The sequence below is a fragment of the Diadema antillarum genome, unplaced genomic scaffold (assembly GCF_040938485.1).
Source record: "Diadema antillarum isolate AM-2024a unplaced genomic scaffold, OU_Dant_1.0 seq00000847_RagTag, whole genome shotgun sequence".
In the NCBI taxonomy this organism is placed as follows: domain Eukaryota; kingdom Metazoa; phylum Echinodermata; class Echinoidea; order Diadematoida; family Diadematidae; genus Diadema; species Diadema antillarum.
The window spans coordinates 178,291-191,540 of NW_027271721.1; the positions used below are offsets into that span (position 1 = coordinate 178,291).

Below are 13,250 nucleotides of genomic sequence, written 5' to 3' on the forward strand. Positions count from 1 at the left end.
ATTTGCTGTTGCAGAATCTGTCTATTAGTAGTTAGATGCTGGGACTTCCTTGATGATGATCCTCGAGGCGCTGTTCCATCCCGTGTAGGCGTCGTAGTTCCCGTACCCGGAGCAGTCCCCGACCATGAACTTGACGTTCACGCTGCCTGCAGCCACGTTGTGACAGTAGCCTGTGAGAATTGAATGAAAAATGAAGAGGACGAGTACAAATAGGAGAACCGTTGTATTCCGCCATATTTTCACAAAGGATGACAAATGACATAATACTGATTCAAGTTGTCAGTTTTTGTTGGCGTTGTTTTGATCGGATTTAATCATATCATATTTGTCTTGTAAGGCATGTTTTAGAACAGTGCTTATACTGAGGCTGAGGTTTGATGGATAAGACCACAACACTGTAGAGCCATCTTGTCTTTTTCAGTATACAGTATATGTATGAATAAAAGCTAGACTGCATGTCTATTGAGATATATTACGTAGATTTAAAATGAGTCCTGCATGTCTAAATTCTTGCAACCGGTGAGTCCTTTTCAATTCAAGACCGACAGTGTCTTTAACTATATTTACGTCATCATGTTGCTAAAACATTTTATCTTGAGTTGAACTTGTCAGGGACACCATCCCAGGAACATCTAACCATGATGGATCCTCCGTAGGGTCCATGATCTAAACCGTAAGCCTCTTTCACACGAATTGGAAAGTAGTGATTTTTAAGCAAATGTCCTTCTTTTTCCTAACACGACTTGGAAAGTAGTGATTTTAAAGTAAATATCCTTCTTCTTCCGTACACTAATGATTGTGCCTTAATTCAAAGTTGAGAATGTATATCATGTTAAATACATGATACATTCACGGTATAATAGATGTAGATAGAGATAAACTCACCCTGAATGCTTCTGTGACGATGAAGATTCATGTAGTATGTATTCGTTTGGTAGACTACGCCATCGATTGGAGTAGGTGAGCATTCGTTGTCGTTGAAGGTGAAATACCATCGCTTGCAGCATCCGTTGCACCCGTAGAGACGAAGATTTCCTCCGTAATACACCCACAGAGCCGAACTGCTGTCCCTCTTGTTAAAAGTGCATGTCTAGAACAAGCAAACCGTCAAACGAACAAACAAGTTAAAAAAATATGAAAAGCATTCGCTTCTTCTATCATGTTATCTCTCTGTAGACAAACTGTTGGAAAGTATTTTACATTGTACTTAATAACGCCGTGTTCATTTATTTGCTCCCAGATTCAAATAGCGTTTCCGAATCATCCGCGTCATCTCGATATTAAGACGCCATAAAAGGAAACGTTAAAAAATTGCTGTAGTAATTTTTACATTTCAAATTTGTTCTTTCATACTTTGAATATACATTCACCTATTCCCAGTATAAATGTAAGAATCTGAAAATATTTTGAAATTCTAATCTTTCCATTTACTTAAAAAATTGTTGTTATAATATTATATGAATTTAATAAAATCGTTCGTTTTTTAAAATGCTTAATCTCCTGCATTTTTTTTTCGCATATTGCATATTGTTAGCTTCATTTTGATCACTTCAGTATTTATTGCAATGTAAAATAATAATAATACTAATGATAATAATAATGATGATAATAGTGGCTACTTGTATAGCACACAGGTCCACCTTTCAGTGCTCATGGCGCTTCACGAATGAAAAGATAGATCATACATGCATATACACATGTTCAAACGTGACAGCAAAGAAGAAAATGACAAACAACAAACAAACATATACTAACAACATAATATACCAAATAAAGAATAAAAATGTCCCGAGCATTAATGACAACACTTACAGTCCTCAGTGTGAGAGGAACAGATACGTTTTAAGTTTGGATTTGAATGTCTCTGTAGATGGCAGTTGCCTTAAGTGAATACGTAACTGATTCCACAATTTTGGTCCCATAACGAAGAAAGCACGATCATCCCATTCATGTTTTACTCTGGGTTTTTGGAGTAGCAATGCATCTAATGATGAACGTAGACTTCGTGTCGGATTGTATTTTTGAACAGAGTTACTTAGGTATACGGGGGAAAAAGAATGAACTGAATGATAACAGAATCTTGAAAATAATCCTTTTCTCTACAGGTAACCAATGTTAGGAACGGAGAATTGGTGATTTGGAATCAAACTTATTAGTAAAAGTTAACAACCGGGCAGCAGAATTTTGCAACCGTTTAAGTTTTGTGACATCTTTTACACAATAATGAATTCGAAAAATCCAACCGAGAGGAAATCAAAGCATGAATAAGTATCTCAGCTGCAGATTTAGACAAATATTTCCTTATGAAACTTAAATCACGCAACTGATATCTAGTATTCCGCTGAATTTGAGTTATATGACTTCGAAATGACATTTCCTGATCAAATATAACACCAAAATTACGGGCTGTCTTTGACGGAGTACTGCAAGTGCTACCGATGTTGACATGACATGATTGGTAATCAACTTTACTTAACATATGCTTTGAAGCCAATAACAAAAACTCAGATTTATCATTATTCAGTTTAAGGCCATTGGATGTAAGCCAGATTTTCAGGTCTTGCAAACATGCTTCAAAATGATTTTTATATTCTGTTCATTTGTCATTGCCTTGTTTACCTTATTCTCTGCTATACAAAAGACAGTGAAATGTTTTATATGTTTTGTCGAAAAATGAAAATAAATGAGAATTGAAATTGAAATTGGAAATCTACATTTCAGATCCATTATTTTTTTGTCTAGCATAAGTGAGACAAGTAACTTGACCTTGAGACAAGTAACAGTGGAAAGTATATTGTCTGGAAAATACAATACATGCTATTCAGAAATCAGAAGAAAGGTGTTATTTGATGAATAAGGCTTTTGTGTGTATGATAACAGGTAATATTAGAAGAACATAATGTCATACTACTGGATGTCCGATAAAGTCAAGTAGGTGATGTAATGACAATTTAGACCTTTTTTTATTAATCAAAAGTATAGCAGAAACATTGGGTGATGATTTAAAAGAAATAACAACATATACAAGCAAAAATTGAGCGTTGTCAATATGCGACTGTTCTCTAAACAAACCAGATGGGTCATTTTAAGACGCACTCACATAGATTGTATCGTAGTCATTTCCATTTGCAGAATACCAGGCACACTGCTTCCAGTTGTTGTACTCGAGGAGCTCCCCTGGGCCCGATGTTCCAGACGGACCCTTAGGCCCCGGAGGTCCAGGAGGGCCCACCGGACCTTGGGCACATGACTTAAACAAACAATAATATCATTTTTGTATAATTCAGTCAATTCAGTGTTGATTTCATTGTCAATATCGCATGAAAGTAACATGTTCAATATAAACTTCATATCAAATAACTCACACTTTTGTTGACTCTGGAAATGACGATTAATAATGGTAATTTAATACGATTTAAGTTTCACATGATATTCCAGTAGTAGTCGTTATTATGATGATATGGTAAGCATAACAAATTGAATATTTCGCCAGAAAAAGAAAAAAATAGGGTAATACATTGTTTCTTTGTTCTGCACTTTGTCATGATAGATATTACTTTATATGATAACATGAGATGTATATGTTGTTTCAATGTTCTGTTTCGATTTTACTTACCGCACCCCAAGCATCCACACTCCTCAACGTTCCGATTAGAATAAATGACAAGACACAAATCATGGTCCGGGAATCCTTCATTGTTTTTAAGTTCTGTCTGTAATTCCACATATATTCCTGATATGACAGCTCCAACAGATTTCACAACTGGTCTTATAAATGCCGGATACACAAGGCACTGAAGAGGCTCAACTGCACTACTGCTGCAGCAAGTGCAATGATGGACTCCTATGACTTTACCCAAGGACGCGTGAAAATCTGACTACATTCAGGGCTCTTGCTCCCTAAAATATAGACTTAATCCTCACCCCAAATGGTTTATCGATTCAGTGTCCACAGCCTCGCTTTGCAAGGGGTACTTTGGTATTGTCCCATGTACTCCGTCGATAAAGGGACGTCAATACATACTTTCGTCATAATTCTACTTCATCCTAATATCTAGAGTATTTTCTATCGTTTCTGTAGGTCACTGTCATGCCATCAGTGACGGGCAGTAAAAGAATTACCTTGCCCCCTTCCCCCTTTATTTACCTGATGGGCAAGGGAGAACATAATATCTATAACAATATGCATAGATACATTTCCCAGTCCATTACTGTCACTCTGTCTTTACAAGGGGCGCAGTGTATGGTTAATCGACACAATGTCTTCAAACGATCGTTAAGCATGACACAATTGAGGTATTATTAGAGAGTAAAATAGGATCTTTGTCGCAGTGGTGTTCTAAGGCTGTTTATCCTTCGAAGTGGTTCACTAACACAGGAAGCAGATATTTTCTTCTTACCCAGTAGCCCTCCAGCATTTCACCCTAGTCAGTCACTAAAAGATGTTACCTTTTTTATGAGAAACATGTGTGAGTCTTGCTCTTGACATGAGTCCTTTTTAAACTTCCCGTCATGATGAATAAACAAGTAGGTTAAAAATTATCGCAATTTCCTTGAAGACATTGTTGTGACAGATGGGTTTCTGAAACTATACGACTTCTTAAGAATGTATCCATGCAGCATGCACGAAATATATATTTCACAATATTCAAAAACAGAATATGAGATCTTAACGGATTGTACAATGAAGCGTAGCTTTTCATATCTCTCGTATAGTTGTTATATTCTTATACCTATACCGGACAAAATGTTGTTCATTCGCGCTATGTGCGGAGAATGACTCTGACAGTCTTAGTGGGAGCGGGGGGGGGGGGGGGGGGGGGGGGGGTTAGTGTTTAAGATTCTGGGCTTGTATTCGTAAACAAAAGATCTTGTATTGGTATCATGCTGAGTGCGTTCATCGTATGACATCATGTTTTGCACTCGATGTCCCACACTTGTGTAAAAATGGGCACCTGACAATGCTAGTGTGATAATGATATGATGTCAGGGCCCACTGGAAGAACAATATGAAAAATGGAAGAGGATATCCCAACTGCAAGAACCTTTACAGAAACAATCATGCGTACGATACATTCCATGAGAGACTGACAAACTGTAATGTCGATATAGTAACCTCCAGCGTTGTGACGTCACTTTACAAATCTTCGAGAAGTTAAGTCATTTTGCACGCATTACACCTGGTCGAAAGACCGCAACATCACAGGAGAAACTACCTTCAACAAACACACGTGCAAACTTTCGTCGATTCCGTGCCTAGTCTACGTGAGGAAGACACAAAAATACTTTTTAATCCTTATCGTGTACAAGGCATCTCTAAACGAGAACAGCTCAAGAAGGTACCAATAATCTTCTGTAAATTCATCTTTCCAACATAGCAAATAATTAGCACTCTATAGCGCTGAAATACTTGTACACGACAGAAGTCCTGCATAATCTCCGTGCTACAATATCATTCACATTTAAACACATCTCTGCGTTTTCGTCAAACTGTTGATAACCTCATAGATTCCTACAAACATTTCTCAAATAGAGGGATCCAAATTGATTGATTTCATCGAAATTCAAAAGCATACGCTTACGCAAGAATGTTAATATGCATAATATCTTTCTTAAATTTCACTTTCACGAGACTGATAAATCCAGGCCAACAGGGAACCAGCTGATCTTCTTGTAGTCAAGGAAGTCAGAATATTTCACACTGTGTCACCATTGGTACATTACGCAGGAAAATAATTGCTTGTGTTCGAAGAAAGGCTGGCAGCTATTGAGAGTGATTACAATTAGGCTTGTTTTATAATCCGCCATGATTGGCTGATTCAGGTTCCACAAGCACGAATCAGGCACTTTCAACAAGACGCACTCGGATCGTTGAGATCTGTATCCAGCTCAAGTTTCTTATCATAGCGCACTGCACTGCCACCAGGATTCAGATGGAGACATCCAAGTCTTGAAACAAGAACACAAAGGAGACTCCTACATGTCTACATCAGTGCCGGCGCAGTGTTTTCAAAAGTGTGGGGGCCCACTTCCCGGTTTCATGAGCTAAAAAAACAAAACAAAACAAAACAAAACAAAACAAAACAAAAAAAAAAGGTCCTCAGCTCATCTCTCCCGTCCACTTCCGGGTTTCTTCAGCTGACAAGCAAAAAAAAAAAAAAAAAAAAAGGTCCTCAGCTCATCTCTCCCGTCCACTTCCGGGTTTCTTCAGCTGACAAGCAAAAAAAAAAAAAAGGTCCTCAGCTCATCTCTCCCGTCCACTTCCGGGTTTCTTCAGCTAACAAGCAAAAAAAAAAAAAAAAAAAAAAAAAAAAAAGGTCCTCAGCTCATTCTCTCCCCTCCCATTTCCGGGTGTTATAAAAAAAAAAAAAAAGGTCTCAGAAAACACTTAACCTTACCGCCGCCATACCTTACGTACTTCCGGGTTGAAAAAAGTGTGGGGGCCCAAAGTGATTACACCTAACGTATTCCTTTGTATGGTGCACAAAAAGTGTGGGGGCCCGAGCCCCCACGGCCCCCACGGCCCCCACGGCCCCCACGGCTGCGCCGCCCCTGTACATTCTTCCCCACGCATCAACACGCTTAACCGATCAATGCTATGAGGAAACTTTAGTAAGTCTCCTTAGTCAATCCTCTGATTGGTTCAGCCACACTTTCGACCTGATGGGAGGGAATCTGGTCAGTAGGAGTCATTTGATGTGCCCTTGGAATACTAGTAGGATGTCCTCTTCGTGGTCAAGTGCCTAGTACCCATACGGCGATGCCGGTACTTCCTTAATGATCATACGAGAGGCGCTGTTCCAACCCGTGTAGGCATCCGAGGAGCCGTATCCGTTGCACGTACCTACCATGAACTTAACGTCGATGCTTCCGGCCCCAAGACTGTGGCAGTAGCCTGGCACGAGGAAACAAGATATAAAAAAAAATGAGACTGCCGTGAAATCAAAGATAATTTACTAACAAAATGGGGGTGTATAGTAAAACCAATGGATTATTGACAATACATTCAGAGATGAGTATGACAGGCTCGTATTGTATGGCATGTCCGAGGAGTTGACATCTACATTTGTTCATTAAAACTTGCATGAAGATACTGATAGATGATTGAAAGCATGTGCTGACGATTATGCGATAGACACAAACATTTGCTTCACTGGAAGATGAGTGGCCTTGCCATGAATACTATAATGGTGGATGTCATCAACACGATCAATCCCTGACATGATGAACATCAAACTATGCAAATATGCATCTCCCACAAAAAGCAGAAGAAATATTTTCTTTAAAAGAAGTCCTCCTTAATCATAAAATCCTCCTTAAAGTAATGCTCCTTAGCCCTACGACAATGAGAGTCTTGATATATGAATGAACATTAATTTTGTTTCACTCTTAAATTCCTGACCATCAATGACTCTACATTTGTTCTTCACCTTGTCAACATCTCTTCTCTTTCTTTCTGTTTTCTTGTCTACAAACCTCTTGTTTTGTTTCGTTGTCACTCCTGTCGAAAATTTGGTTGGCTCCAAAACGGACACTTTTGATCAATAAGATTTGTCAAAGGTAAGTCAGGTTAGTCAAGGTCCTTTAAAGCTCGTCTGTCCCATTTACAACTCTAAAAATTAGATGCATTTCATGAGCAGGTATATCAAAAGAGTAGGTAACTCAGATCTTTCCTGAGACTTATAAAACTGGAAAGACATTCATAATGGGGAACGAAACAATACTAAAGATTTCCAGTGAATTTTGTCGGACCCCGAGAACATTTCAACTGTTTTCTCGGTTCAAAAGGGAAGCGTATTATCGAATGACATGGGGTTAGTTTTGCAATTCTTTTGCAAATTTTCTGCGGCGTATTGCTGTAAGATTTCATACACAATGTTGGCAGATACTATCCATCAACCATACAAAATGTCGTGACTTTTGCAAAAGGGATAGTTGCCGAGTAACCTCATCATACCCCGGACATACACACAGTCACGTGCACTTATTGACGGGGAAGCATTTTTTAAATCTATACAATATTAAACTGAGTTTAGCCTTCCCCACGCTATATCGTTGGGTGCACAATAACATTTCCTTCTCGTCACCCATAGTTTTGATTCTATATTTCCTGCCTCTGGTAATAGTTGGTGATATTTTTACCCCCCCCCCCCCAAAAAAAAAAAGGATTATTCTGCTTCCCTGCTCTGTGACTGTATTTTACCTTGTATGCTACGGTGTCGATGGAGGTTCATGTAATAGGTGTTGGTCTGGTAGACGACCCCGTCAATGGTGATCGGCGAGCACTCGTTGTCGTCGAAAGTGAAATACCAGCGAGCACAACACGAGTCGCAGCCGTAGAGGCGAAGGTTGCCTCCATAGTACACCCAAAGAGCAGAGTCCGACTCGAGTTTGTTGAAAGTGCAGGTCTGAGATAAGAGAATTTGGAGATGAGAGATGTATAACTGGCTTATATCTACTTTATTTTATGTGCTATAACTGGAAACAGAATATTAAATGTCTTCTGTATGAAAATTCCGGGCCCAATTGATAGTGCTGCAGTTTACGCATGCAAACTTATATGCAAACAACAAACATATGCACGCACACACAAATACATACACACACTATTTTGTTTTATGATTTTCTTTATTTGAATCTTATTTGATATCAAGCCCATGTTAACAATGACATTAATATGAACACAAATAAGCAGCTGTATCCTTCTCTCTTGTGCTGCTAAATCATATTTTTTTCAACAGACATTTTGGGGTTTGTCTGTTTGTTGTTGTGTTTTTTGCAAATCATACCATGTATAAGGAAACTGACATAGAATTCTGCATGACTCTCAGAAAAAGCTATCTCGATCAACTTAATCAAGCAGATCCATATCTGCCTCATTACACAAACGCTTGTGCTGCTGATTCACCTTTTTTTTTTTTACATATACCCCTTTTTGGAGAGCTACCCTATATACAAAAATTACATTAAATTCTGTATAACTCTTAGAAAAAAACCATCTTGATCAACTCGGTCAAAGTAATCAATATCTGCTTCATTGCATGAACTCCCTTACACTCCCTTGAGAATACGGCATTTCCCAAAACCTGCAGTGAACTAAAAAACAACAACAACAACTCATACTTACATTAACCGAACGAAATTCATCATTTTTCACCTATCAACCTACCCCCATATCTGATTTTGTTATACAAAACCAGGGAGGTTCTTCCCACCTCCCTGTACAAACACACACACACACACACACACACACACACACACACACACACATTATATATATATATACATATATATATATATATATATATATATATATATATTTATATATATATATATATATATATATATATATGTATATATATATATATATATATATATATATATATATATATATATATATATATATATATATATATAAGTCGCTAGTTCTTTGCTGTTTTGAGCCTTTCACTGTTTTAGCCTGTTGCCAAGTTCTGTAACCCCAGCACAGTTATACATCATGCATGTATACAGGTGAGTTCCCCCTTTGTCCATTGTTTCATCCAATACAACAAGCAGTGCAAAAGATAATAGGATCATGCAGGTCCCTGTCTGTTGAAAGTGACGACCGAACACATTCCTATTGTTGGTCGAAAACAAGTGGAGGGACTTTTGCTTTGTTGTGTGTTAGCCGACTCCTCGATCCATTCAAGGCCAGTATGTCTCTAATGCATCCCAGCAGAAGCCACTAATATTGAGCACATTAAATTGCGGTGTGCATAGATGACGAGTTCTAAAGCAATATCATAAGAAAAGCACGATGGGTCTGTCTCTCTGTCAGGCTTTCTACACAGTTTGAATATAATATAAATGATAGCAATAGTACATGTATTACTATACCATGTAAAAATGTGTTTATGTGTGTGTCTGTAATGTGAGTGTGCATGATGATACATTATTTTTACCAGTAACGAAAGGCAGTTGACAGATATTTACTTGTGTCTTTTTTTTAATGGCAGACCTTATATTCTTAAAACAACAATAACAATAACAAAGACAAACAAACAAACAAACAAAATGGAAGAATTTCCTTGCATGTAAGCACCGAACAATGCGTCTTGCTGTCTTGCTAACCTAGAAAGACATTTTATGAGACCGGGTGAGAACAAGTCATAATAATTCTCACAGCATAATGGTGGACGAAACTGACTCACGTAGATGGTCGCTGAATCTGAACCTTCCGCCGAGTACCAGGCGCACTGCTTCCAGTTATTGTAGGGCAATAGCTCGCCGGATCCGCCACTCCCTGTCGGGCCTTGGGGACCTGGTGGGCCCGGAGGACCAGGTGGCCCTATAGCGCAAGACTTCAATTGACAAAAACACCACTGGATATGAAAGTGTGGTAACATTTTTCATACTTTGTCTGAATGAGTTCACATCGAATTAAGGTCCCTGCTCGTCATACTTTGAGCGCCGGGATTTACCCAAAAGTCATTATGTATATCATAACTTTTCACACAATTGTCCATGTTGTTTCGGTCATTCATTAGGGCAGATAAATGTATCTAGATTTTAGAGTAGTCATCTCCGAAGGGCTCTAACATAGTAAAAGGCATCAGGATTACACTGTTTCTTTGTTTTTCTTCTTTCCATCCACTGACCATATCAGAGGCCTTTTGTATACTGGATCTCATATCAAAGAAAGACGTGATAGCGAATGGATGATCGAGTGTATGTTGTTTGAGTGACGGTATGAAATCATCTCATATCATTCGGGGACATTTTGTTTCCACGTACGTATCAGAGAATAATGTAATGGCATGTACAATTTCAAGACACAGACAACCTTGAAATTGTAATTTGGCCTGAATAGAAGGGTAGTTTATCAAACATATGGATTCTCGGAGTGATCCGTACATTATGATAAAAATCACTACCAACGACCTTAACCTTTTATACGGAGTGAAACTTGTTTATTAAGCAGAAGAGAAATCGTGGTTTTAAATAAGAAAGGGAAAGAAGAAGAAATGAGGAATGGAAAGATAGTCAAGAGATAAGGGCAGGAAAGGGGAGACACAAAGATAAGGATTAAGGCATTGGGCGAAGGAGATAATGAAAGACAGAAAGGAACAATATGAGTGAATAAAAACACTAAGGACCCGAAAAATTGCAGCAAGGCAAAAAGGGGAAAAATACATGAATAAATTATTTATCTTACCGAGCCCCATCCGTCCACTCCGTGCAACATCAGGACAACGCTAGTAAGTACTACAGCATAGTTTCTATTCCATTCAGATTGTAGCTCCATTTTATTTTCAATAAATCAGTGCACCGGGTCCGGGCTCTCTCCTTTGATGAGTATCACATCAGCAAGAGGTCTAGAAAGCGATATCTCTTCACTTTTCACAATTTACCTTTCATCAACTTTCCACATTAATTGTTTAGGCAGAAGATCCCCTGTGCCAATTATTGGTTCGTCTGTGCACTGTGACAACACATGAACTTCTCCGCAAAACACTTTGCTGAATCAAATAGACATCTTTCGTAACAGCTTGAGGCATCACAGAGTGGCGCATGCGCGCTTCCGTGCTATTGTTTTCAGTTATCTGCCACGACACTTGATGAAAATCAATTTCCTGCAATGGCATTGCCTTGATGATTTTGTCGTTTTGCCATGTTTACTTTAAACAAAATACCGAAAGGAAAAAAGAAATAAAAGAGAGGAAAAATAAAAAAGAAGAAGAAGAAGAAGAAGACAGGGGGCAGGAAGGGGAGGAAAATAGGAAGAAGCAATGTTTTTTTGTATAGCATACTTTATTTCCATTGCAAATTAAAGCATGTGATAAATAATCCTAGGATACTACCTGCCCACAGGCAGGTACGTACAAGGAAATGTATTGATATGACAATCTTGATTATTCGCATCTCTGTGGAATTGGAGTCTCGGTAAAACAATTTTTTATTGTTAATTTTGAAATTTCTGTGCGGACTGAATGACTGAAGCCTAAGTTTTTCATATAGAGTTATTTTTGTATTTTGTAATTTATATTTTGTACTACTTATGTACATTTGAATAACTATTCAACCAATTAAGCCCGAATTCTCTGTGATTCCCATGATTATCAATGATAAATACCTCATATTGGCGACTCTGTCGATAACATCTTCCATATTTGCATATTCTCTTTAAAAAAAAAAAGAATGGCAGATTATTTGCTTTTGAAGTCATCAGCAGACATTGTCATTCTGGATATCCTGCTAGACTCAGCATGAAAGTTATAGGCTACCTTTTCTGGCAGATATGAAGATTATAATATCTTGGATATCAGCTATCCTTTCCATCTTTTTTTTTTATTTGAATGTGTACGTCTTGCGCAATTCCCAACTTATCGGATGTCTGGGTGGTCACGTGACACGCAGTACCGACCGCGACTCGTGCCACTACGAGCTGACTCCAAATTGCAAACCTCGGACAATGCGCCAACAGTCGAAAGTTTACCCGCAATCGATTCAAGAGGATTTCGTTTGTACCCCATCCCGAACTCCCCCCCCCCTCCATCCCCTGCCAAAAAAAGAAAATTGATTTTTCCCCTCCAGGGTTGTAGCTGCATATGCCTTCTAAGAGATGAACGACAGCAATATTTTACCCTCGGAAACAAAGATGACACCCGAGTTGTAGCTTTTTGGACAGGCATTGCGTAGGAACAAATGAATAGTTCATAAAAATTCAGAATTTTACAGTGTCTGACTTGGCGCTGTTGTGAAATCCATGCTAAAGAGGAAATCAAACTACATCCAAAGACACAACCATCAAAGAAACGTCAAACTCTGAGCTTTCCTGAAGGCGCATCTTCAGAAGACCTTGATCTTATCACTAGCAATTGTGAAAGAATAAAGCAAATATTCACGTATGTCTATATGTAGGACTATATATTTCTATCTACGTGTATTGCGTTATGCATTTCATGGCTACATGCCTATCAAAAGAAAAATCTCTACCTACATAACTTTTTCGGAAAAGTGCAAGAGTTGAAAAGTTGGTTTCCGCCGGGAATCAAACCCGGGTCTTTGGCATAGAACGCCAACGCCTTAAACCGCTCGGCAACGTCATAGCGGTTCAGGCAGACCTAAGCTCGATTACCCGACGGACAAACCTTTCAACCCTTTATGTGCATGTATGTATGTATGTGTGTGTGTGTGTGTGTGTGTGTGTTTGTATGTGTGTATGTATGTATGTATATCATGTATATATATATATATATATATATATA

General features: G+C 38.4%; 2 protein-coding genes across 2 annotated transcripts; both read right to left on the reverse strand.

Moving 5' to 3' along the window:
- Positions 1-24: 24 nt before the first annotated feature.
- LOC139740338 (collagen triple helix repeat-containing protein 1-like) lies at positions 25-3,679 on the reverse strand. The gene is made up of 4 exons (XM_071650932.1): positions 3,617-3,679; positions 3,101-3,250; positions 886-1,090; positions 25-170 (listed from the first exon to the last, which is right to left on the reverse strand). The coding sequence occupies exons 1-4, from the start codon at positions 3,677-3,679 to the stop codon at positions 25-27; spliced, it is 564 nt and encodes a 187-aa protein (XP_071507033.1).
- A 3,064-nt stretch (positions 3,680-6,743) lies between these two features.
- Positions 6,744-11,287, reverse strand: LOC139740339 (collagen triple helix repeat-containing protein 1-like). Its single transcript, XM_071650933.1, has 4 exons — positions 11,198-11,287; positions 10,194-10,343; positions 8,204-8,408; positions 6,744-6,895 (listed from the first exon to the last, which is right to left on the reverse strand). The coding sequence occupies exons 1-4, from the start codon at positions 11,285-11,287 to the stop codon at positions 6,744-6,746; spliced, it is 597 nt and encodes a 198-aa protein (XP_071507034.1).
- Positions 11,288-13,250: the final 1,963 nt, after the last annotated feature.

Excerpts from the sequence above, each read along its gene's own strand:
- LOC139740339 (XM_071650933.1), bottom strand. The coding sequence starts at position 11,287 with ATGGAGCTACAATCTGAATGGAATAGAAACTATGCTGTAGTACTTACT. Across the intron at positions 10,344-11,197 it reads GAGTGGACGGATGGGGCTCG|TCTTGCGCTATAGGGCCACC; the intron begins GTAAGATAAATA and ends TGTCAATTGAAG. Across the intron at positions 6,896-8,203 it reads TCGACACCGTAGCATACAAG|GCTACTGCCACAGTCTTGGG; the intron begins GTAAAATACAGT and ends TCCTCGTGCCAG.
- LOC139740338 (XM_071650932.1), bottom strand. The coding sequence starts at position 3,679 with ATGATTTGTGTCTTGTCATTTATTCTAATCGGAACGTTGAGGAGTGTG. Across the intron at positions 1,091-3,100 it reads ATGACTACGATACAATCTAT|ACATGCACTTTTAACAAGAG; the intron begins GTGAGTGCGTCT and ends TGCTTGTTCTAG. Across the intron at positions 171-885 it reads TCGTCACAGAAGCATTCAGG|GCTACTGTCACAACGTGGCT; the intron begins GTGAGTTTATCT and ends CAATTCTCACAG.